Below are 24,354 nucleotides of genomic sequence, written 5' to 3' on the forward strand. Positions count from 1 at the left end.
TATGTAGAACATATTGTTTGGGCTGGGATTAAAATCTAACTCTGTCACTAGCTGGGTGATCTTGTACACTAAGGTTCCTCCCTTGTAAAGGAGAGGAATCTTCCCAAATTGGTGTAGCCTCTGCCTCAGTTTTGCCAGGTTGGAATTAACTCTGTGTGCTCTGTGTGTGTGTGTGTGTGTGTGTGTGTGTGTGTGTGTGTAGGGTGGGGGCTCTTATTTTGTAGTCATTTGAAGTCAGGACCTTGCACTTGTTTGCTAGTCAGATTACTTAGTGCATGTATGTGCTTGCGTGCGCGGCTGCACACGTGCGCACGCACGCACGCACACACACACACACACACACATACACACACACACACAAGCCCTTTTGGATTTAATTATTTTTCAGATAGTCTTTCTGTCCAGAGTCTGCCTCTGATTGCAATCCTCCTACTTTTGTCTCTCACATAGCTGTTTCTTGGGCTGGCCATGAATCACCATCCTCCTATCTCTACCTCCCCAGTAGCTGAAGTTGCAGGGGAAAGCCCCACACCTGGCCCCTCACTAGCAGTTATTATAGCTCCAGATTCTGGCTCTGAGAGCAGAGCTTGCCCATTTGGAATGCTTGTAGAACGTTAAAATGTTTGTATTTTAATGGTGCAAAGCCTTTTGCTTCGTTTAGCAATGAGATATTGACAGCAGGAAGGTATTACTTGCTTTTGGGGGAGCATGGTCTCATGACCTGTTTCTTTTCTAAGCTTTCAAATACTAAACTCTAGCTACTGAAATACCACTTCATTTCTTCAAATTCAAATCAGATGGGAATATAGTATTGTCTGCTAAAGTTGTACCTCACATAGAATTTTGACCTCTAGAAACAATGGTCCTGCACCTTCATATGGGAAAGGCTCACTGGCTAATTCTGCTTCTTCCCAGAGGTGGCACCAGAGCTCCTTCTACAAGTCTGATTTTCCTTAAGTTCTTAGAACAATGTATGTGACAAATATGCATCAAATCTAAAATTAGATTAATTTAAAAATATTTGGTGCTGGTACTAGGACTTGAACTCAGGGCTCATAGCTCTCATTTGGCTCAAGGTTGGCACTTTAACTCTTGAGCTACAACTCCACTTTTGGCTTTTAGTGATTAAACAGAGATAAGAATGTCATGTATTTTTCTGTCCCTGCTAGCTTCAAACTGCAGTCCTCAAATCTGTGTAGCTAGGATTACAGGGATGAGGCACCAGTGCCTGACTTAAAACTAGTTTTCTTTTCAAAGTACCAGTCTAAAGAAAGCCACATCATTGTGATATGGCTCTAAATGTACAGACAGCATCCTTTTCCAGGGTTCTGTACTTGTGTCTCTGCTACAACCTTCATGTTATCATATTTGACAAATATATCTGTGTCCTGTGAGGTTTTCATCTCCTTCAGTTTACTGTTAGGTATTTCTGCTACCTGCTGCAGTTCTTAAAACTCAAAATCTTTGCTTTGCAGATGACTCATGGCTTCTAGTAAAGAATTCTATAATATACAAGGTTGCTATAATAACATACAAGGTTATTATATGGTAGTATTGTAGCTTACACATATTCATGGCACCATGTTCCTTGGTGCTATATTAAGAACTCCAACCTAAGAACTGTGTTCACGTAAAGTCTTAGGGCCAGAAGCTAGCCCCATACTTGGGTACAAGAGGAGCTAGAGGGGAAAATCTGTTACTCTCAACCAATCTAATTTAGCTCAAAAACCTAATGCTTGGGATTAGACAATAATGTCCTATTCTTTTTTTTTCTTTTCTTTTTTTTGTCAGTTGCAGGGCCTGAGCGCTGTCCCTGAGCTCTTCAGCTCAAGGTGAGTTCTCTACCTCTTGAACCACAGTGCCACTTCTGGTTTTCTGGTAATTGGAGATAAGAGTCTTATAGACTTTCCTACCTGGGCTGGCTTTGAACCGTGATCCTCAGATTTCAGCCTCCTGAGTAGCTAGGTGTGAGCCACCAGTGCCTGACTAATGTCCTATTCTTGAATTATCAGGTTTGGCCCCAAATAATGTTTAGATTTTTCTATGTTCAAAAGTAAAAGATGTAGTTCCCGAAAGAATTTCTATGAGCAGAATCAAAATCAATATATAGGCCCCTATAAGGACTGCTTTGAAAGTAAATTGTGGAGTTTTGTAATGTTACATGTCAACATTCAGAAGACCTACATAATTCAGTGATCCAATATTTTCTAAATGGACAATGCCTGGTATCTCCAAATGATACATGAGTGGAAGAGCCGTTCATATGGCAAGACTCAAAACCTCAAAAGGATTTTAATATATCAAAGTATAAAAAGCTCATTGGTAAGGTATCAGATTCTATATTGCAGTTAACCTTTAAGAAACCACCCCCAAACTCGGCACTAGTGGCTCACGCCTGTAATCCGAGCTACTCAGGAGGTTGAGATCTGAGGATCCCAATTCAAAGGCAACCCAGACAGGAACATCCCTGAGACTCTTATCTTCAATAAACCACTCAGAAAACTGGAAGTGGTGTTGTGGCTCAAGTGGTAGAGCACTATCCTTGAGCTGAAGAGCTGAGGGACAGGCGCCCAGGCCCAGAGTTCAAGACCCATGACCAACAAAAAAAAAAAAAGAAGAAGAAGAAGAAAAAAGAGAAAGAAACCACCCCTTGCTGAGTTTGGGTGTGGAATCAATAGGCTATCTATAATGATCTACAAAGCTTTGAACTGGTGGTTCTCCTGCCTCAGTCTCCTAAATACTTTGATTACAGGTAAACCCTACCATGCCTGTGAAAAGTCAGTTTGTTAAGTTTTACAATCAACTTAATGCAGTTTGAAAAATTTTGCCCTACTAGAGTGCTTTTACATGATAAGAATATGTCCAAGGTTTAGGCATGCAAACACAAACAGACCCTAAGGGTCAGAATCTTTCCAAACAATGCTTATACATTACTTAGTCTGAAATGATGATTTCCCTGTAAAACAATCTGAAAAGTGGTTGGGGAGGTACATATGCTATTTACCACATAATTTATTTTTGAATTATGATCCTAAGAGGAAGAAAACAAGTGGGGAAAAGAGGCTCTCTGAGCCCCAGTAACTCAGGTCATTTTGCTCTCAAACAGAGCTCTATCTAGTATACTACAATAATAGCATTTTCTTATGTTTAAAAGGTAAGCTGTTCCCTAACCCTCTACTCATCCAAAAAAAAAATTAAATTAAATTAAAAAAAAAAACCAACTCAAACTTGGTGGCCACTATAGGATCTGGTTACCACTTATGGGGATCATCGATATAGAGATTATCCTTAGCCAGGTGCCGGTGGCTCACGCCTGTAATCCTAGCTACTCAGAAGGCTGAGATCTGAGGATCCCAGTTCAAAGCCAGCCAAGGCAGGAAAGTCCGTGAGACTCTTCAATAAACCACTCAGAAAAATGAAAGTGGCGCGGTGGCTCAAGAGGTAGAGCGCTAGCCTTGAGCTGAAGAGCTGAGGGACAGCACCCAGGCCCAGAGTTCAAGCCCCATGACTGAATAAAAATAAAAATAAATCTATATAGAGATTATCTTTAGCTGCAACTCAGGTACTCAAAAGCATCTTCACTGTGGGTTAAGATTCTAACACCTCAGTTTACTCCTAAAAAAAAGCCACAGCAGTTAGAATTATTCTCAATGACTTCAGAGGTAGCAGGGACACAGAGATGGGACAGTCAGAGTTCTCAGCCACACAGTAGGGAACATACAGGCATTTTCAGCTCTAAGAGGTGGCAGTGCTTGGCTTATATGCCTGTGATCTGCCTTGTTTCCATCTCCCCCCACTCCCCAATAAAATATCCAGAGAGAACAATTTCCTTTTGTTTAGCACTAAAATCACTCTAGCATTAACATGTCGCAATGAACCCTAGTCCTGAAGCAAATGACTGGGGCAGAAAGAACTTTATACTTTGATCCCTAAAAATGGTGGTTGAATGGTGAGTGAGTGGTTTCTAAGGGATAAGTCTGATAGAGAAGCCCCAAAGATGCAAAAAAATGGTTTGCACTGTTTACTTCCATCAAGAGAAGGCTTTCAGCTCCTAGCCCTAGTGACTGAAATGGAAGGAAAGAATCACATATTTCTACCTGTGTGATGGAAGACTTATGGTCAGTAGGGTACATAGAACTTTAGTCAACAGGAATGAACATTGGAAAGTCATCTTCTCCTCTCTACCCTGCTCAGGCACCCGGGTCTTTTTGCTTGCTGAGTGTTTCTTTTTTTTTTTTTGTCAGTTGTGTGGCTTGAACTCTGGGCCTGGGCATTATCCCTCAGCTCTTCAGCTCAAGGCTAGCGCTCTACCACTTGAGCCACTTCCAGTTTTCTGAGTGGTTTATTGGAGATAAGAGTCTCATGGACTTTTTTGCCTAGGTTAGCTTTGAACCGTGATCCTCAGATCTCAGCCTCCTGAGTAGCCAGGATTACAGACATGAGCCGCCATTGGCGCCCAGCTTGCTGAGAGTTTCTTATTGCCCACATTTTTACTTCTTTCTATGGCTAGGCACCCCCAACCCTAAAGTGTGAGCAAATGGTCATTTCATAAGTATTTTATTTGTACTTTTGGAGAAGATACAGTTTTTACAAGAAACACTGATTTTTCTCAAACAATAGAAAAAAGGTTTAAAAAAATCTAGAAGACAAGTCTCTTCAGCAAGCACTGGGTGAGATTCAGAGTGGAGGACCCAGTGAAGCAGAAATTACACATAGGAAGTTCAGAGTTATCCACAAATGTCTTCTTGTCTAGTTCTATAATCAGCTCAATACTAGGTATGAACACGCTCACAAATAAGGCTCCAGGGTCTCAGTTGGTAAGAAACCCAGGACTGGCTCACTCCCCAGGCGGCTGCATCTGTTTACAGAACTCATCAAACTGCTGCTGCTCCAGCTCTGTCATGACTCTGTTGAGGGCATAGATCTGAAGTGAGAAACAGATATGTTAGCAACAGAAGCAGCTGCTCAGAGGGCCTACACAGTAGAGGCCAAGTCCTCTGAAAATGCCAAACTGCAACAGAAACAGCATGAGCAACAGTAACTTGGGAACAGGAAGGCAGGCAGTAATTCCATCCGGGAACGAGAAAGAAGCAGCAGTTTGGTCTTTAGGGGATGGTAGGATTTGAACAGGATGGTAAAGTGGAAGATGCTATGTATAAATAAATACAATGGAAAAACACAGGTTCAGTTCTGAAGACTTCTAAGTATACTAATACAGAGCATACAGAGTCCAGGGTCAGTGCTAGGGAAAGCAAGACAATGGAATGCTACACACACATATACATACACCCTTTATTTCTTTTACAAATTGAGACATTTCATGATTAGTCTCAGTTCTCTAGTGAATAGTTACAATAGAATGTCTCTTGCAGTTTTCTTTCTACCACATTTCTAGTACCATGGCCTGCCCTCGGCTACAGTGTACTTCTTTCTACCTGGACCAGTGTAACAGATGCCTCCTAAGTGCCTGATAACCCCTGCCTCCCCGGACTATACATACACACCCCACTCAAGGCCTCTAGTTATCCTTCCCAAAGGACCAAGGTGTTTTGGGTGCTCCCTTATACACTTATCTTTGCTGATTTTCCAGTCTGCAGATAAAGTCCAGATCGCTTGGCATGGCATTTAAGGCCCCAACCATACTTGTTTGCTTTCTCTAGCTCCCCAACTCCTTCTCTATATTCTTCACCATGCCTACACTCTATTTCTTTAGTTGGGTAGTTGATATAGAGGGTTTTTTGTTTTTTTTTTGTCAGTCGTGGGGCTTGAACTCTGGGCCTGGGTGCTGCCCCTCAGCTCTTCAGCTCAAGGCTAGCGCTCGCTATACCACTTGAGCCACAGCGCCACTTCTGGTTTTCTAGTAGTTTATTGGAGATAAAAGTCTCATTCAATTTCCTGCCTGGGCTGGCTTTAAACTGTGATCCTCAGATCTCAGCCACTTGAGTAGATAGGATTACAGGTGTGAGCCGCCAGTGCCTGGAATGATATAAAGGGTTTCCTTCTTCCACTTCCGCTCTTCCCCTTTTTCCTTCTCTTTCTTCTGTGTAGTATGGAGTTTGAACTCAGGACCTTATGCTTGCTTGGTAGGTACTGCACCACTTGAGTCATACCACCAGCCCTTTTTGCATTCAGCTATTTTTAAGGACTGACCACCATCCTCTTACCTGTACCTTCTGCATAGCTGGGATTATATTTGTGACCCATCATACACGGCTCATTTGCTGAGCAAAACATTTTAACTTTTTGCCTGGGTGGAACTTGAACTGTGATTTTCCCAATCTCTGCCTCCCAAGTGCTTCTTTGATTTACATACACACATACACATTTTAAAATATACATATTAAAACCATTTCTGCCTCATTTATTCAATAACTAGTGAGCATTTGAAATCTGCATCTCACTTTCTCAAGAGCTGAAAGGGATATTAAATAGCATCTTGCAGACCTTCTGATCAAGGAGGCAAGGAGTTATAGGGAAGGGAAGAATAAAATAAGCAAGAGAAAGAAGAAACTAGAAATGAAGAGAGGGTGTATGAGCCAAGGAATGAAAGACTTGGTCAAGAAAGATAGGGTCACTAGCAGTGCCATATGGAAACTGTATCCCTGCCCCTGCCATGCAAGGGGTTCTGTGACATTTTTACTGTAGGAGAGGACACTAGGCACAGGAAGAAGGAAACAGCAAGGCAGCTGTAGGGTGAAGCCAAAGGCAACAAAAGCTTTTAGAGACCTAACTCCTGCACTCTGATCACAACATGGCTTTAAAGCAAGGATAACCCTCTTCCCTCCCCAGGGCATATGCTTTATACATTCCTACTTTATTCCAGGAAAGATTTGGTAAAAGGGGAACATAACACCTGCCTTGGAATGGGTCTGCATGTATTCATTCATGCAGGTGTTGGTTGGGCTCCAGCCTGGCTAAGAACCCAAGTGCCAGCTGTCACTAGAGTACAATCTTAAAATTACATCTCAGCAAGTGACCATCAACACAACCAGTTGTTTAATTTATAGTCCACAAGAAAAGCACAGACTGAATGCATGGAAGTACAATGACTCCTGATCATAACTGCTGTCAGTTATTGTATATTTTCACGCATACTGTTTTGCTTGTCTTTGTGGTACTAAAGATTGAACCCAGGAAGGGCCTGGAGCATCTAGTCAGGTACTTTTCACTTGAGCCTCATCTCCAGCCCCCTTTTGTTTCCTTTTGTGCCAGTCCTGGGGTTTGAACTCAGAACCTGGGTATTGTCCCTGAGCTATTTTTCTCAAGGCTGGTGTTCTACCACTTGGGCCACAGCTCTACTTCTACCTTTTTTTTGGCAGATAATGGGAGATAAGAGTTTCACAGACTTTTCTGCCTGAGCTGGCTTCAAACCATGATTTTCAGATCTCAACTTCCTGAGTATCTAGAATTACAGGCAGAAGTCACCTGTGCCTGGTAGTATTATTTTGAGACAAGGTCTTGACATATCTTTGCCTGAGCTGGTCTCAAAATCCTTTTGCCTCTACCACTCCAGAAACTAGACCACATATCCTCTTTCTGTTCCTTGTAACAGTGAGTGAAACAGATTATCATCCTCATTTTATCAAGAAAGTTCAGAGAGGTTAAGTATCTTGTACAAAGTCACGTGGAAAGAACTGTGAATTGAAGTCAGACAAATAATTTTAAACTGTGGAACTTCCCAGGAAGGGTGTCAATAAAGACATGAGTAATGTCTTCAGCACAATCTTTATAGTATCACAGAGGACAGTTGCAGAGGGATGTTCCTCACATCACCCCTCCAACTTTTCACCATAGAACAAAGCAATAAAATGACCCCAGGGCCTGAATCCAGGAATAATCAAGACCACAGCTTTTAGACAGTCTGCCTTAGTTACAAGGGTGATTTCAGCTCATCAGATTAGCTTCAAACATGCTTTTAATTTATTATGTTAGCTGGAATGTAAGCTTCATAAGGCAGGGATTCTTCTCTGCCTTGTCTGATCCAATGTCTCAAGTTCTTGTGTTCCTGGCACATAGCAGCAGCTCAATGCCTGTTAACCAGTGGATCTGATTTAAAACAAACAAACAAACCAAAAACTGCCATGGGCTAGACCAAAAGGAAGGAATGAGAGCCTTTAATGTGCTAGTAGGGGAGCAAGCTTTCTGGAAGAAATTTGGCAATGTCTAGTAAAATTGTAACTGTGAGCTGAGTTGGGCACCAAAGACTCATACCTGTAATCCTCACTATTCAGGAGGCTAAGATATAAGGATCACAGTTCGAAGCCAGCTAGTACTGGGAAGTCCATGAGACCAGAAAGTCTGTGAGACTTATTTCCAGTTAACCACCAAAAAGCTGTGAGTGGAAGCATAGCTCAACTAGTAGAGCAATAATCATGTTCAGGGCTTTGAGTTTAAGCACTAGTACCAGCACACATAAAAAAGATTCTTGTGCTACTTACTTTGTATTACTTACACATAAAAAAGATTCTTTTTGGGGCTGGGAAGGTGGCAGTGGTAGAGTGCTTGCCTTGCATGCCTGAGGCCCTGGGTTCGATTCCTCAGCACCATATAAGCAAAAAAAAAAGAAAAAAGCCGGAAGTGGCGCTGTGGCTCACGTGGTAGAGCACTAGCCTTGAGCTGAAGAGCTGAGGGACAGCACCCAGGCCAGAGTTCAAGCCCCACGACTGGACCCCCCTCCCCCCAAAAAAAAAGATTCTTTTTTCTTTTTTTTTCTTTTTGCTTATGTGGTGCTGAGGAATTGAACCCAGGGCCTCAGGCATGCAAAGCAAGCGCTCTACCACTGAGCCAAGTTCCCAGCCCCATAAAAAAGATTCTTGTGCTATATCACTTTTAGAACTCTAAAAGTAATGTAAACAAAATACAATAAATGGAATTTTATTAGCATAGAAAATTTAAACAAAAGTTGTACATTCAAAGATATCAAAGTATTTGAATGTAATGGTATTAAAAAAAAACAAAACAGTGCTCACCTATGAGGAAGAAATAGACAAGGGGGATTTTATAGTTATGTGTGATTTTTATTTATAAGAGTCCAGGCAAATATGACAAAATGGTAACCACGACCAATTTCGGGGGCTGACCACTAGGTATTTGCTAATTAATTGTCCATACTTTTTATTTTCCTCAAAATAAAAAAGGAAAATATCAGTGAGGGTTTTTTCCTTTGGGGCTTTTGGGGGAGATGTTAAATATTCATGTCTGGATGTGCTTAAAACTAGTATTGTATACAGTCTAAAGCTTTTTCTTCTTACCCTGATTGTGTTGGAAGAACAAAGGAACCCCCTGGTGGGCTAAAGCGGGCCTTTACCAGGTACTTTTTGAACCCAGTCCAAAGCATGTGCTGGCTGCTTGGACCCTGGTTCTCTCCCTCTCCGATTCTCACCCCTCCCGCACACTTAGCTCCTTTCGCTCCTTTCCTGGGGTCTCTCCCACAGGGCCAGGAGTCATCTGGGGACCTGGCACTGCTTGGGATTCTGACACTAACTTGACATGTGATTTTCTGGATTCCAGACGTCTCCTGTCTCCAAATCTGCGAGGAACCTGTCTTTCCTGAGGGGCAAGCAAGACACCCCCAGGAGAGTTCCTCATTCCCCAGTTTTTCTCTGCCCAAAGGCTGCAAGGCACACGGAGCCCCGCCTCTCTCTCTCACCTCTGCTCTTTGTCTCTGCTTCAGCTCCTGCTGAGCAGACTTCTGCTTAGCCTTCTCCACGCGGCTGACAGGTTCTTTAACTTTGGATTTTTCTTTCCGCGCAGGAGGATCCATGGCTTGGCTGCTGATCGCTCCGTGGTGGGCTGACCTGGAGGCTTCCGAAAGAGGCAGCTCTCTACAAAGAAGGACCTGCCGGTCACTCACAATGCCTGGGCTGGGCCCTACCTCTGACAGGTGAGGCGACGCACAGGTGGCAAGACCATAAGCCCTCGGTCCTGCCTCGACCTCCCCGCTCCGTCAAACGGGGGACCACGGTCACTCCCCCGGCCTCCCTGCGGCAGCGGCCGCGCGGGCCTCCGACAAGTAGACCCGGGGCAGCGGCGCTCCGAGGCCGAGACTCCGGGCCACTTGGGCCCGGGACTCCCCGGGCCTGTCCGCGGGGACAGCCGCCCCAGGGCCCCCGCCAGCCGCGCGCAGCCCGTCCCGCCCCGCCCCTCCCTCCCTCCCTCCCTCCCTCCCCTCCTCTCCCCTCCCCGCCCCGCGGCAAGATGGCGACTCACGACTCAATACCTCTCGCTCCCTGGCCTCGAACTTCGGGTCTCCGCTGAGTCGCAGGCCGGGCCCCACGCCGGGGACACCTTCGCCCTCCCCTTCCGCGGGACCCCGAGCGCCGAGCCCGCCGCCCTCGGACTGGGCGGGTCGCGCCGCGGAGGCGGGGTCGCGGCCGGAGCCTCCCCCGCTCGCTGGACCCTCGGCGCCTGCGTAGAAAGCACAGGGCGGGGCCTGACGGGGGCGGGGCCTGGCGGGGGTGGGACGGGCATGGGGCCGAAGAGGGTTTACGGAAACAAAAGGTTTGGGTGTTTTGGTTTTGGTTTTTTACTCTACCCCACCCCCCAATATCTTTGAGCACAGCTGGTAGGCCTTGTATACTAAGAGCTGAATCCTGGGATTGGAACTGCTCAGCGTTGGAATTCTGAACCTCAGGTTCTTAATTCGGAAAGTGAGCCTCGGTGATTGCCACTTTCCTGAGAGTTTAATGAGGGTCAAGGAAGGGCCTGTTTGCCACAGTGATCTGACAGAACTCCTGGCAGTACGAAAACAGAGACTTGTGGTCCACGGGTAATCAAGGAGATGTAAATTAAAATCGTTGTATATTATTCCATGTGCCAGGTTAGCAAGGATTGACCCAAAAAGATGCAAAGTAACAACTATAGCTACCTTTCTTTAGACCTTCTTGTAGTCCAGGCACTGTTTCCAGAGTTTAACATTTACTCACGAATAATACTTATATAATACTTATATAGCGATTAGCTATTATTATCTCCACTTCACAGGTGAAAAAGATAAGTGTCTCAGGTCACTCACTTCTAGTAAGGGCTGGAGCAAGTATTTTAGGCAGCATTCATGGGACAGTGACTTATCCGAAGGAAAACAGGTCAGGCCACCCCCTTTGTTCAAAGTAGAAAACACTGAAACAAATGATCCGGTGTTAAGCAAGTATTGAGTGGGTAGCCCAGATGAACACTTACTTCAGTCTAAGGATAAATTGTTATATCCTTTCTGGGGACCAGCTTAGCACTAGATGTTAAAACCTTAAAAATGAGCACAACATACAAAAAGATCATTCTGACCCAATTTCTTTTATCTGAGGAATCTAAACTAGTCAAACTCTAAAAATTAAAGTGAATGGTGGTTGGTTGTCAGGGTAGGGAGGGTGGCAAAAGGGAGTTACTGCTCAACGGGTATAGAGTTTGTTTTGCAAGATGAAAAACTTCTAGAGATCTGTGACACAGTGACGTTAATACTATTGTACCATACACTTTTGTAACTGAAATAATTTTCAGCCCTATTAAAAATCACTACAACCATTGACTAAGTAGCTTCACTTTTGAGAAGTTATCCTGAGAGACAGTGATTCCATTGTTGGTGAAAACAGACCTGCTCCCTCCCCCCCCCCCCAAAAAAAAAATCTCTCTTCAACTACAGGAATGAGGCAACTGAAACCAAAGCTTCTCATCCTGTCTGGGAAGACTACGACCTAAGATGAACTGACTTTGAATTTTAAAGACAGATCCTTGGTGCTTGAATGTGCTCTCCATGCTCTGGGGTGTGTGATCCCAGTTGGGCTACCAAACCATGACTAGCTAGAACAGATGAGAATGTTCATGGGGTGCTCACCCTGAGTGGGAATAGGAGACCAGGTTCCTGTGCTGCTCCTTCAAGGAGTGGAAGAAAGTAGGAATTGAACAGCTGCTGCTCAGCACAACTGACTTGTCCGGAGTGCCTGAGTTGGCTAACCTCCACAGAGGAGTCCAATTTGTTCTCAGATACCAACAGCTGGGCAAGAGTGTCTACATGCTTTGTGAGGCTGGGCACTCCGAACTGCCATGATGGTGGCAGCATATCTGATTCAAGTGCACAGTTGGAGCCCAGAAGAGGCTCTAGGAGCCATCACCAAGATCCTGTCACACACCTATACCAGACTTGGCCAGTTGGAAGTTCATAAAGTTCCCCAAGGAGATTTCTGTGAGAGCAGCAATCAAACACATCACATCAAAACCTTGAGATGGCCAGGCGCCGTCTTGATTACAAGTTCATGCCTGTAATTCTACCTACTCAGGAAGCTAAGAGCTGAGGATCACCTTTCAAAGCTAGCCCAGGCAGGAAAGTCCATGAGACTCTTTTTTTTTTTTTTTTGGGTCAGGTCTTGGGGCCTGAACTCTGGGCCTGGGTGTTGTCCCTCAGCTCTTCAGCTCAAGGCTAGCACTCTACCACTTGAGTCACAGCGCCACTTCCGGCTTTTTTCTTTTTTGCTTATGTGGTGCTAAGGAATCGAACCCAGGGCTTCAAGCATGCAAGGCAAGCACTCTACCACTGAGCCACCTTCCCAGCCCTCCATAAGACTCTTATCTTCAATTAACCACCAGAAAATCAGAAGTGGTGCTGGGTTCAAAGTGGTAGAGCTCAAGTAGTCTTGAGCAAAAAGAGCTCAGGAACAGCACCCAGACCTCGAATTCAAGCCCCACAACTGACAAATAACAGCTCCCAACACAAACTTAAACAAAAAAAGTATATAGTTAATTTTATAGTTTCAAAAAGAAAAAAAAAAGAATAAAAAGAAGTTATCCTGCCAAGTGCTGGTGGCTTAGGCGAGTAATCCCAGCTACACAGAAGGCTGAGATCTAAGGATCATGGTTCAAAGCCATCCCAGGAAGGACTGAAAAGCCTGTGAAACTATTATCTCCAATTAACCATCAAAAAAAAAAAAAAAAAAAAAGCGTGAAGTAGAGTTGCAGCTCAAGTGGTAGAACACTAGCCTTGAGCAAAAAAAACTCAGGGACAGAGCCCAGCCCCTGAGTTCAAGTCCCAGGACATGCACAAAAATAAAAATAAAATGGTTTTTTACACTTGATTGATGGATTTCCAGATTGGAAATCACTTTCTTTCAGAATGGTAAAGGCATTAATTTATTATCATCTAGCTTCTCATAGGCTAGATACTTTAGAAGTTTGATTTATTCTGATTTCTGTTATTTCCTATGGAAAATTTATTTGCTCATTTGTTTCTGAAACACTTAGGATGTTTTTCCCCTTTCATCCTTAATATTCTGAATTTTCACAATAATGTATCCTGTAAGCTTTTCTCAGTTATTGTGCTGAGTACTCAGTGGCCCTTTTTTCATATGGGAAATATAAGCTTTAATTCTAGGCAATGTTCTCTAAGTTCAATGCACTCTCTCTTTCTCCTTCCCTCCCTCCCCCCCCCCCCCCCCCCGCCTCCCAGTATGTAGCTCTTGTGCTGACCTCAAACTCACCATCTTCTTGCCTTAGCCTCTTGAAAACTGGGATGACAGGTGTGCAACCCCATGCCTGGCTCCTATTTTTATTTTTATTTTATTTTTTTCACTAATTTTTAAAATTGTCTTTTAAGTAGTTGTACAAAGAAGTTCCCATTCTACAAAACAGTATATGAGTACAAGTGTCTGACAACATTGTCACCCATCTCTCTTAACCCATCCCTTCTCTCGTTTTTTTTCTTTAATTGAGATTAGGTGATTGCATAAATTTCACATATTTCACAGTGATAGTTAAAGTCACAAACACATTTTAACCTTCACAAGGCAAATTGTCATTACCATGGTCTATACAGCTTGTGAATTCTATGAGCTTTGACAATACAAGTTATTTTTTCCACATCAGGTAATGTTTACATTTCTTTCCTTTTGCTTAGTGTAGGCTGTTCCTACTTATTCTGTTCCTCCTCCTGGCTTCCCTCTGTTGTGTGCATATATCTACCATACATATGGTCTAGAATATGTAGTCATTTAGCAATGATATGATCAAATGGGTGGCTGTTTGTTTCTTGAGTCCTGTTACTTTGCCATATCTTCTTGTATTTTGGCTTTAGCATCCACATATCAGGGAGACATGTGCCATTTGTCTCTTTGTTCTTGGCTAACTTTGATCAAAATAATCTGCTCTAGTTCCATCCATTTCCCTGCAAATGCCATTATTTTGTCCTTTCTAATGGCTGCATAATATTCCATTACATATAGGTACCACAACTTTTGGATCCACTCATCAGTAGTAGGGCGTTTTGGGTTGTTTCCAAATCTTGGCTATTGTGAACAGTGATGCAATAAACATGGAAGTGCATGTGTCTTTGTATACTGGTTCCTGTTGCTCAGGGTAGATGCCTAGGAGTGGTATGGCTGGGTCATAGGGGAGGTCTATATTTAGCTTTCTGAGGTATCTCCAGACTGTTTTACAAAGTGGTTGTATTAGTATACATTCCCACCAGCAATGCAGTAGGGTTCCTCTTTCTCTACATCCCCTACAGCATTTGTCATTGGCTGACTTTAGGATGTGGGCCATTCTGACTGGAGTAAGGTGGTATCTCAGTGTTTTTTTTTTTTTTTTAATTATTATTTTTTCTTTTTTTTTTTATTGTAAAGATACTATACAGAGGGTTACAGTTACATGAGTGAGATAATGAGTACACTTCCTCTTGAACATTGTTACCCCCTCCATTGTTTTCCCCCTACCATCCCCTCCCTCAGTGTTGTTTTTATTTGCATTTCCTTTACAGCCAGGGATGATGAACATTTCCTCATGTGTTTCTTTGCCATTTTTATCTCTTTTTCTGAGAAGTCTCTCTTTAGTTCCCTTTCCCATTTCATGATTGGTTTGTTAGATTTATGAGGGGTTAGTTTGAGTTCCCTGTATATAATGAATATTAGGACCCTTGTCTGATATTTTGCTGGTAAATATTTTTTCCCAATTAGTTGGATGTCTTTCTAGTTTGGTTGCTATTTCTTTGTCTGTGCAGAAACTTTTTATTTTAAGGTAGTCCCATTTGTCCAGTCTCTCTCCAATTTGTTGTGACCCTAGGACTCTGTTCAGGAAGTTCCTGCCTGTGCCTATAAGTTCAAGTATCTCTCGTACTCTGTCCTGCAGCAGTTTCAGAGTATCAGGTTTGATGTTAAGGTCTTTAATCCACTTTGAGTTGATGTTAGTGCATGGTGATAGGCTAGGGTCCACTTTCAATTTTCTGCATGTGGCCACCCAGTTTTCCCAACACCAATAGTTGAAGAGGTTATGATTCTTCTACTGTATGTCTTTTGCTCCTTTGTCAAATATCAACTGACTGTACATATGTGGCTTTATTTATGCATCCTCTAGTCTGTTCCATTGGTCTTCGGGTCTCTTTTTGTACCAGTACCAGCTGTCTTTGTTATTATGGCTTTATAGTAGAGCTTGAAATCAGGTATCGTGATCCCTCCTGTGGTATTTCTTTTGCCTAGAATTAGTTTGGCTATTCTAGGGCTTTTATTGCTCCATATGAACTTTTAGAGTGTTTTCTTTATTTCAATAAAGTATGTCATTGGGATTTTAATGGGAATTGCATTGATTGTGTATATCAATTTTTGCATTATAGCCATTTTCATTACGTTAATTCTGCCTACCCAGGAACATGGGAGATCTTTCCATTTCCTGGTATCCTCTATGATTCCTTTTTTTTAGGCTTTTATAGTTTTCATGAAATAGATCCTTTACATCTTTGGTTAGGTTAATTCCTACTTTATTTTTTTGAAGTTATTGTGAATGGGGTTTTTCCTTGATTTCTCTTTCTGCTTGTACATTGTTGGTGTACAGAAAGGCAACTGATTTTTGTGGGTTAATTTTGTATCCTGCTACTTTGCCGAAGTGGTTTATAAGCTCTAAGAGTTTGGGGATGGTTGGCTCCTATTTTTAAATCTTCACTCTAATGTTCTATTTCTTGGTTTGTTTAGTCTGCCAGATAAAAGACTGATTTGTATTCTCCAGATCCACTATTGATTTTTTTTCAATCCTATTTTAAAAAAAAATACATTTTGTGTTTTTTTAAGGAGTGCTGAGAATACAGTTCAGAAAAGTGCCACTTCCCCAGTCCCTCTACTATAAAAATTTTCAGGAGGCTGAGATGTGAGGCTCTCAAAGCCAGCCTGGGCAGGAGAGTCTTTAAGACTCTTATCTCTAATTAGCCACCAGAAAACCAGAAGTGGCACTGTAATTCAAGTAGTAGAGCACTTAGCTTTGAGCTGAAGAGCTCAGGGACAGCACCCAGGCCCAGAGTTCAAGCCCCTCGACTAACAAACAAAACAAAACAACCCATTCAATTTCTGGAAGCATTTTTGTTTCCTGACTCTTTTTCATAGAGTCAGGATCTTCTCTTATTTCCCAGTTTATGAGAACTTAAGTGTAACTGACTGCTTTTATTTTTTCTTTCTGTCCTCCCTCTAGATTGTCTATCTTGTTTATTTTGATCTCTGTCTTTCAAGTTGGAGTCTTTCCTCAAACCATAATAGTGGTCATCATTCATTGAGTGTCAAACACTGCTCTAAATATTTGACTGATTTGAGCTACTTGAGTCTTTACAACCACCTAGTGAGGTAAAACATGTCCTGGGTCCACCCATCCCAAGTCTGAAGGTTCTCAGCTGAGAATCAGTTTTGTTCTTGCCACTGTCCCCAGCCTTGCAGGGAGTTGTGTCAGAGTCCTAGTTCTATTCGATTAGTCATCCATCTGCTTCCCTTCATTCAAAAGTGTTTCGAATTTCTATTCCACAGTTATTTTCTGGCCTATTCTTTGTGTCTTTATAGGACTTTCTTGTTTGTTCCAACAATTATATTTTGATGGAGTTTCAGGAGATAGAGATGAACATTTGTGTTCATTGATCCATGTTTATTTAACTGGAAGTTTAGAGCTCCATCTCCCCTTTTAATTCAGAAGACAGACTAATGTAGTAGTGAATGCCTATAATCTTAGTACTGAAGAGGTGGAGGCAGGAAGATGGAGAGTGGGAGGCCTGACTCACACAACATTGCAAGTTCAAAGGCAGAATGGATTATATAGCAAGGCACTGTCTCAAAACGTCAAAAATACCTGGGCACCAGTAACTCACACCTTTAATCCTAGCTACTCAGGAGGTTGAGATCTGAGGATCTCAGTTCAAAGTCTTTCCTGGCAGGAAAGTCCCTGAGACTCTTATCTCTGGTTAAGCACCAAAAACCAGAAGTAGAATGTGGCTCATGTGGTAAACATTAGCCTTGAGCACAAAAGCTCAGGGACAGTGCTCAAGCCCTGAGTTCAAGCCTGAGGACTAACAAAAGTAAATAAATAAAACATTATAAGTTAATGTTTGTATTTTGATGTATGGTTAATAAAGGATTATAAGCTCCCAAAAGAAAATTTTAATAAATTAAAGTCAGAATCAAGATGGTTGAGACTGAAACAATTATACATACACATTATTGTTGTTGTTGTTGTTGATAGCATGGCCTAAATTTGTGGGGAAAGGGATATGAAAGTAAAATAGATCAAAATATTGGGCTGGGAATGTGGCTTAGTGGTAGAGTGCTTGCCTAGCCTGGATAAAACCCTGGGTTTGATTCCTCAGTACCACATAAACAGAAAGACAGACGTGGTGCTGACTCAAGTGGCAAAGTGCTATTTTTGAGCAAAAGAAGCTTAGGGACAGTACCTAGGCCTTGAGTTCAAGGCCCAGGACTGGCAAAAAAAAAAAAAAAAAAGCTGGGTGCCGGTGGCTCACACCTGTAATCCTAACTACTCAGGAGGCTGAGATCTGAGGATCATGGTTCAAAGCCAGCTCAGGCAGGAAAAGCTGTGAGACGCTTATCTCCAATTAACCACAGAAAACTGGAAGTGTTGCTGTGGCTCAAATGGTAGAGTGCTTGCATTGAGCTGAAGAGCTGAGGGACAGAATCCAGAGTTCAAGCCCCACAACTGACAAAAAATAAATAAAATAAATATTATAGAGGTTATCACTAGATTCTGGGATTATGAGTAATATCTATATTTATGTTTGCATCTCTTTTTCTTTCTTAATTTTCAGAGAAATCATCTATCCCCTGTACCATCAGAGAAGAAAAATAAAACCAAAACCAAAACAAAAAAACAACCTTGGTATGGAAGGGGATTTTAGAGAGATGTTGGATAATAGGTACCAAAATGTAGTTAGATAAGAGCAACAATAGTGTTCAGCACAGTAGGGCAAATTCAATCTATAACAGTTTATTACATATGTCTTAATAACTAGAATAGAGGATACTATGTTGGAAATGAACCTTACAACTTTGAGGGTGAGGAGGAAGGGAGGTAGGGGAGGGAAGAAATAGTGGGAGAAAAACAAAGGAGGGAGTAACAATGTCCGACAAGAAATGTTCTCATTACCTTACTGATGTAACTGTAACCTCTCTGTACAGCATCTTTACAAGGAAATAAACAAAACTACAATAGAGGAATTTAAGAGTTCCCATGACAAATAAATTATATATATATATATATATGCATTTTTTCAATGCTGGGCTTTACACACTGGCTGAATTCCCTCCTAATTTGTGTGAAACAAATCCTTCATTGCAAGAGTTTCTTTAGGAAGTGAGTCCCAGGAAGCAGACATAGCAGAAGAAAAGAGGAAAAAAGCTAATATAAAATGCATTATTGAGCCGGGCGATGGTGGCTCACGCCTGTAATCCTAGCTACCCAGGAGGCTGAGATCTGAGGATCGCGGTTCAAAGCCAGCCCAGGCAGGAAAGACCGTGAGACTCCTATCTCCAATAAACCACCAGAAAACCGGAAGTGGCGCTGTAGCTCAAGTGGTAGAGCGCTCGCCTTGAGCTGAAGAACTGAGGGACAGCGGCCAGGCCCAGAGTTCAAGCCCCACGACCTACAAAAAAAAAAATGCATTATTGAGCTACTCAGTCCCACTAGGGAACTCTGGGAAGAATCATACAGACAGCACAGAACATTTCCATCACTTTTGATTGATGTCCCTGGGCATTAGCTTTGGTGACCTCCTAGGCTTCCTGCAGGTGAAGCAGTCTGCTCCAAACAAGTAAGCAAGGAGATGCTATGGCCTGTGTGAGACATACAGGCAAATCGCTTACAGCTATACCTAGCATGGGTGAGCTGAGGCGGGCATCATGTGTGCCACCATGGGAATCTCCTAATTAATGTTAAGTGAAAAAGAAAGGGATAGACAGAAAGAAACAGGAGAGAGAGAGAAGCAAGAAGAAAGAGAAAAAAAGAAAATCACAGGGAACCTATACATATGGCATATCTTTTTGAAAGTGCAGGATACCTATGAACATACAATGTATTGTCAAGGTTACAGTTATGGATGTTATGAATATACAATTATGGGTATGAGTAAAGCAAGAGTTTATCAAATGCTGAGGAACAGAAAGCAAGTTTGTGGAAAAGTACTTATCAGGTGTAGCTGGAGATAAAAGGAGTGAGTTAAAGAATTGAGCTAATTGGTAAATATTTTGACCAACTAAATGGATCTTCTAATTTACTATCTTTTGAAAGTAAAGAGGTCAAAACTTTTCAGAAAGGTTGTGATAGGATCAAATTGTATGAAGAGGAGAAACTGCTGGCGGTTAGCTCTAGAGGAGAAGGAAGCCAATGTACAACAGTCCCTTCTACCCAATAGCTCTAGGAGTTTTCCCTCGTTTTTAGGGATCCTCCTCTCTGCTCTGTTCCTTTATCAAGGGCAGACAGACTGGGCGTTGCTTGTTTGTAGGGGTAGCCAGAAGACTGTTGGGTAGAGAGAGCCCCTGCCTTGGGCTTTGGTCTTTAGAACAGAATATGAACTTTTTCCACACCTAGTTCTCAGGCTCTTCCTGATACTCTTGCTTGATGCCTGAACTTTTCTGCATGGGGTGAGGGAATTCCCAACTTAGAGACTCCAGCTCTAGTGCTAAAGGACAAGGGTCTCTGATTCCAACATCGGTAAGTTTGCTTCCTCTTCTCCCTCTTCTTTCTCTTCATTCACTTTCTCAAGATCCTCAGATCCAGTCGAGAAATAATTCTTACAAGAACACCTTAAAGGACAAAATGACCAATGGGTAACTTCTACTTAACACACAAAAAAAGGGACAAATGACAAGACAAGAGAACTGGATGGGTTTTATCTGAAGACTCTCATTTAATTATTATGGGTATGATTATTAACATGAGAGCTGACGTGTAACTAAGCTTTACTGTTTCTTGACTCTTGGCCTCATTCTTGCTGGCAGATGCTCTACTGCTGAGCCATACGACCAGCTAACAGTCTTATTTTCTTAAAAGGTTGCATACAATGGGGGAGGATGATGGAAGGGGTGACATTGAATCAAGATGTGTTATACTCAAATTGATAGGTTGAATTGTAATTCTTCTGTACAGCTACTTAAAGATAATCTTAAAAATTTAGAAAAGGTTACATATATTCATAAAAATAGATTTGAAGAAACATTATCCCTAAGCAAAGGAATTGTAGATTTAATTTGCTTGTCTTTTAGGGAGAATGGGAAAGATAATTTCCAGATTTTCTTACAATAAGAACAGAAAAAGTCCAAAATTATGACATATGTGATGAAGATTAAGATGTGAAACTGTATGTGTAGGAGAAATTTTCTTCATAAAGTGTGAGAGCCAGAGCTTGAGTCTCTAAGTTGGGAATTCCTCACTCCATGTGGAAGTTCAGGTCTGAGAAGTAGGCCTGGGAAAAGTTCATATTCATATTATTTTGTAACTCCTGATATGTAGCCATTTATTCATTCATTCATGCATTCATTCAATTTCTCTGTTTCACATTCAATTTCCAGGAAAACAGTCCTGGCATTTTTGCTTGTACAGTGCCTTGATATGCATACAATTGCTGCTCCTAAGCCAGAAAGGAAACAAGGCCTACATTCAGAGTTATTGTTAGGACTGAAGACAATATAAGTAGAACACCTAAGACGCAATAAGTGGGTACTATTATTAATACAAAACAACATGACCATTTAAAACATAATAATGAGGTAGTGCTAACCCAATCATACACAAATATGATGTTAGTTACTATAATGTTGGCATAGTATGTTGCATGAGAATGTGATGGACAAAGTGGTCATCTTGGACAAATAGATTAGAAGAACAAGCCCCAAGATCATATGGGGTCCAGACAGTTCTTACAGTGCACAGGAAAATAAAACAAGAGGGCCCTGCTGTCTTTCAGCTGCATGTCATAGGGCCTGTGAGGCCCTCCAGCATAACTGCTTCTGCTCCTTCTGCTTCCTTTCCTGGTCATGCTTATCCTCCCCTTTTCAGTAAATGATTGGTCTTCTGATAACCAAGGTGGTGCAAGTTTGAGGCAGAAAAATTGGAAACTACAAAGGAACATACACAAGGAAACCCATAAGGAGTAGCCATTGGTTAATAGCTACAGTCTTGCCTCTTCATTCTTTTTAGCTCTTTCACTTTCTCAGGATCCTCAGGTCGGTAGAGAAATCATTCTCCTTAGAAGAACACATTAAAGGACAAAAAAATGGCCAATAGGTCACTTAATAGACACAAAAAGGGACACATGATGAGATAGCTAGATGGGTTTTGTCTGAAGACCCTCATTTAATCATGGTCTTCATGCCGCAAGGAGGGATCCTGCATCTTTACTTGGTATTGTGCCAACTTGAAAGGCTGTAGAAAAGGGCTCAAGCTGCAGCATGGGTAAAGTCTGCCTTGAAACAGGCACTTCCCAAGGCCAACCAAGACACTAAAAGCAAAAGGAAGCCAGTGCTCCGATCAGGACTTACTTGATTCATTTTGGATATAAATTCTCACCCTTCTAGACTCCTCCTCCATCTTTTAAGTCACACTCATTGTTTCCTCACTCATCCCTACTATCATCCTCCTTTGTGCATTTGTAGACGGATCCTGGGTGTTAGTCTCTGTGTGAGTGCTTCCCCTTGGTCCCCCAGTAGTCCTGCAGGGAGGCATGGCCATTACAACCTTTTAAAGGTAAAGAAATAGAGTCTCAAGTTTATTCACCCACAACCACCAGGGGATATGGTAGATCTGGCCTTGTAAGCCAGGCCGGTGTGGCCCATGCCCCTTGGGTCTCAGCTCCAGCTCCTAGCTTCTACCCTCCCTCAGGCCAAGCTCATCAGCTCTCTTCCGGTCTCTGCCCTAGTGTGGATGAGGATGGCAAGTTCCTCTGGCTCCTGGCTCCTTGGCTGCCTCCTCACCCTCTTCCTCCAGGTGTCTGCACAGGTGTCAGGTAGGTTTTTCAGAATGTCTTTCCCTGCCTAAGATGTCTGATGGTGACTCCCAAGAACATGAAAGCTTGACCAGAGAATTTCTTTCTTTCTGGGGTGCTGTTCTTTCCCTAATCTCTTCCTTGGTGCTGCCCTTCCCCAAGAGTTCCTCTGTCTCATTTCTCACCCAACTCTTCCTCCCACATCCCTGCCAGTCCCTTCTCTAGGTCTTCCCGCACATCTAGCTGTTGTTGTTGTTGACGTCCCACAGGCGATGCGGGCGGGTTCCACCTGACGCGGCCAGGGGACACGGTGGAGCTGCCCTGCCCGCTGGCGCTCTGGCCAGGGTCGGTGCCCGAGGAGGTGAGGTGGCAGCGGCCCTCGCGCCTGCAGCGCCCGCAGGCCGTGCACGTGTTCCGGCACGGGGAGAGCAGGGACGAAGATCTGATGCCGCAATATGCGGGCAGGACGGAGCTAGTGGAAAATGCCCAGGAGGGAAGTGTTGCGCTGAAGATCCACAATGTGAGCCTTGAGGACCGAGGACCCTACCAGTGTCAGATCCGGATCAGGAACCTGAGTCGAGAAGGCTCCGTGACGCTGCAGGTGGCAGGTTAGGATGGGCGTGGCATTTCAGTGAGGTGGGTTTTCTGGGTTTTGTTTTCTTCTTAAATATATTTTTTTAATTGTAAAGATAATGTACAGGGGGCTGGGAAGGTGGCTCAGTGGTAGAGTGCTTGGCTTGCATGCATGAGGCCCTGGGTTTGATTCCTCAGCACCACATAAACAGAAAATGCAATGCTGGAAGTGGCGCTGTGGCTCAAGTGGTAGAGTGCTCGCCTTGAGCTGAAGAGCTGAGGGACAGCGCCCAGGCCCCACGACTGAAAAAATAAATAAATAAAAGATACTGTACAGAGGGATTACAGTTTCATAAGCAAGGTAATGAGTTCATTTCCTATGGAGCATTGTTACCCCCTCCTTTGTTTTCCCCCTACCATCTCTCCTCCCCACCTCAGCATTTTGTTATTTCCTTTCCCCTCCCCAAATTAGAAAATGTATATGCAAAATGCAGGACACCGGAATCAAATACAGGGACAACAGGGGTTATGCCATGGGGGAAGAACATACAAAGAAACAAAAAGAAAATCACATAGTACATTATAAGTACATTAAAAAGAACAGCAAGAAAGATAAAATCTCTTGGTGCTTTATTTTTTATTTGTGCCTGTACTTGGACTTGAACTCTGTCCCTTAGTTTAACTTTTTCATTCAAGGCTGGCACCCTACCATTTGAGCCACACCTCCACTTCTAGCTTTTTAATGGTTATTTGGAGATAAGAGTCTCATGAACTTTTCTGCCCCAGCTGGCTTTGAACATCTATTCTCAGATCTCAGTCTCCTGAGTAGCTAGGTTTATAGGTGTGAGCCACTGGTGTCTGGCTTTGAATGAGCTCTGTCAGAATCTATTTTGTTCCTGTGTATTTAAATCTTTCTTTCATGATGAACAAAGTTTTTATTTGCCCGCATGGCTCAGCCTTAACCAACCAAGCCAACTGATCTCAGTGAAGCTGGGACTGGCCATTTTTGGTGAGGAAACAATCTGACTTTGGGAAATTCTGTACAATAGAAGTCCTGGAAAAATACAAGTAATGGCTTGTAAGGCTTGTATGAGACTTCCCCTCTCTGAGGTATCTTTCTTTGCTCCATTATCAAGGAACCTATAACCATGGCTGCAGAATTCCCAGTTGTGGGAAAAATTTACTTCATAGTCCTCTCTTGGAGTTCCTGAGTTTTTGGAGGGCAGGAAGATAGAGATAATGTTCCTTAAACTAGCTTCAGTGATGTAAAAAATATCTGACTAGCTGGGCATCAGTGTCTCATGCCTGTAATCCTAGCTATTCAGGAGGCTGATATCTGAGGATCACCATTTGAAGCCAGCTTAGGCAGGCTCTAATTAAGCACCAAAAAGAAGCTGGAAGTGGAGGTGTGACTCAAGCAGTAGAGCAGTAGCCTTGAGCCAAAGAGCTCAGAGTCAACAGCCAGGCCCTGATTTAAACTCCACACTTGCACATGTGTGCTGCTCCCCCTCCCCTCACACAAATTCATCTACCAAAAACCCCAATCCAACCCAATGCAATCTGCATTT

The 24,354-nt window shown here is 42.8% G+C and overlaps 2 protein-coding genes across 2 annotated transcripts in view; one reads left to right on the plus strand and one right to left on the minus strand.

Annotated features, from left to right (window-relative positions):
* Positions 1–4,541: 4,541 nt before the first annotated feature.
* Positions 4,542–9,767, minus strand: LOC122105947 (small vasohibin binding protein). The gene is made up of 2 exons (XM_042677250.1): positions 9,650–9,767; positions 4,542–4,924 (listed from the first exon to the last, which is right to left on the minus strand). The coding sequence occupies exons 1-2, from the start codon at positions 9,761–9,763 to the stop codon at positions 4,838–4,840; spliced, it is 201 nt and encodes a 66-aa protein (XP_042533184.1). The 5' UTR covers positions 9,764–9,767; the 3' UTR covers positions 4,542–4,837.
* Positions 9,760–24,354, plus strand: part of Znf691 (zinc finger protein 691) — a 40,655-nt gene continuing 26,060 nt past the window's right edge. Inside the window, exons 1-4 of the mRNA XM_042677222.1 lie at positions 9,760–9,883; positions 18,044–18,114; positions 22,148–22,234; positions 22,483–22,821. Of these exons, the coding sequence (XP_042533156.1) occupies positions 9,762–9,883; positions 18,044–18,114; positions 22,148–22,234; positions 22,483–22,821 (619 nt within the window). The 5' untranslated portion in view covers positions 9,760–9,761. The remainder of the gene's footprint in view (positions 9,884–18,043; positions 18,115–22,147; positions 22,235–22,482; positions 22,822–24,354) is intronic.

This window comes from Dipodomys spectabilis, unplaced genomic scaffold (assembly GCF_019054845.1).
Source record: "Dipodomys spectabilis isolate Male_0828 unplaced genomic scaffold, ASM1905484v1 ptg000002l, whole genome shotgun sequence".
NCBI classification, from domain to species: Eukaryota; Metazoa; Chordata; class Mammalia; order Rodentia; family Heteromyidae; genus Dipodomys; species Dipodomys spectabilis.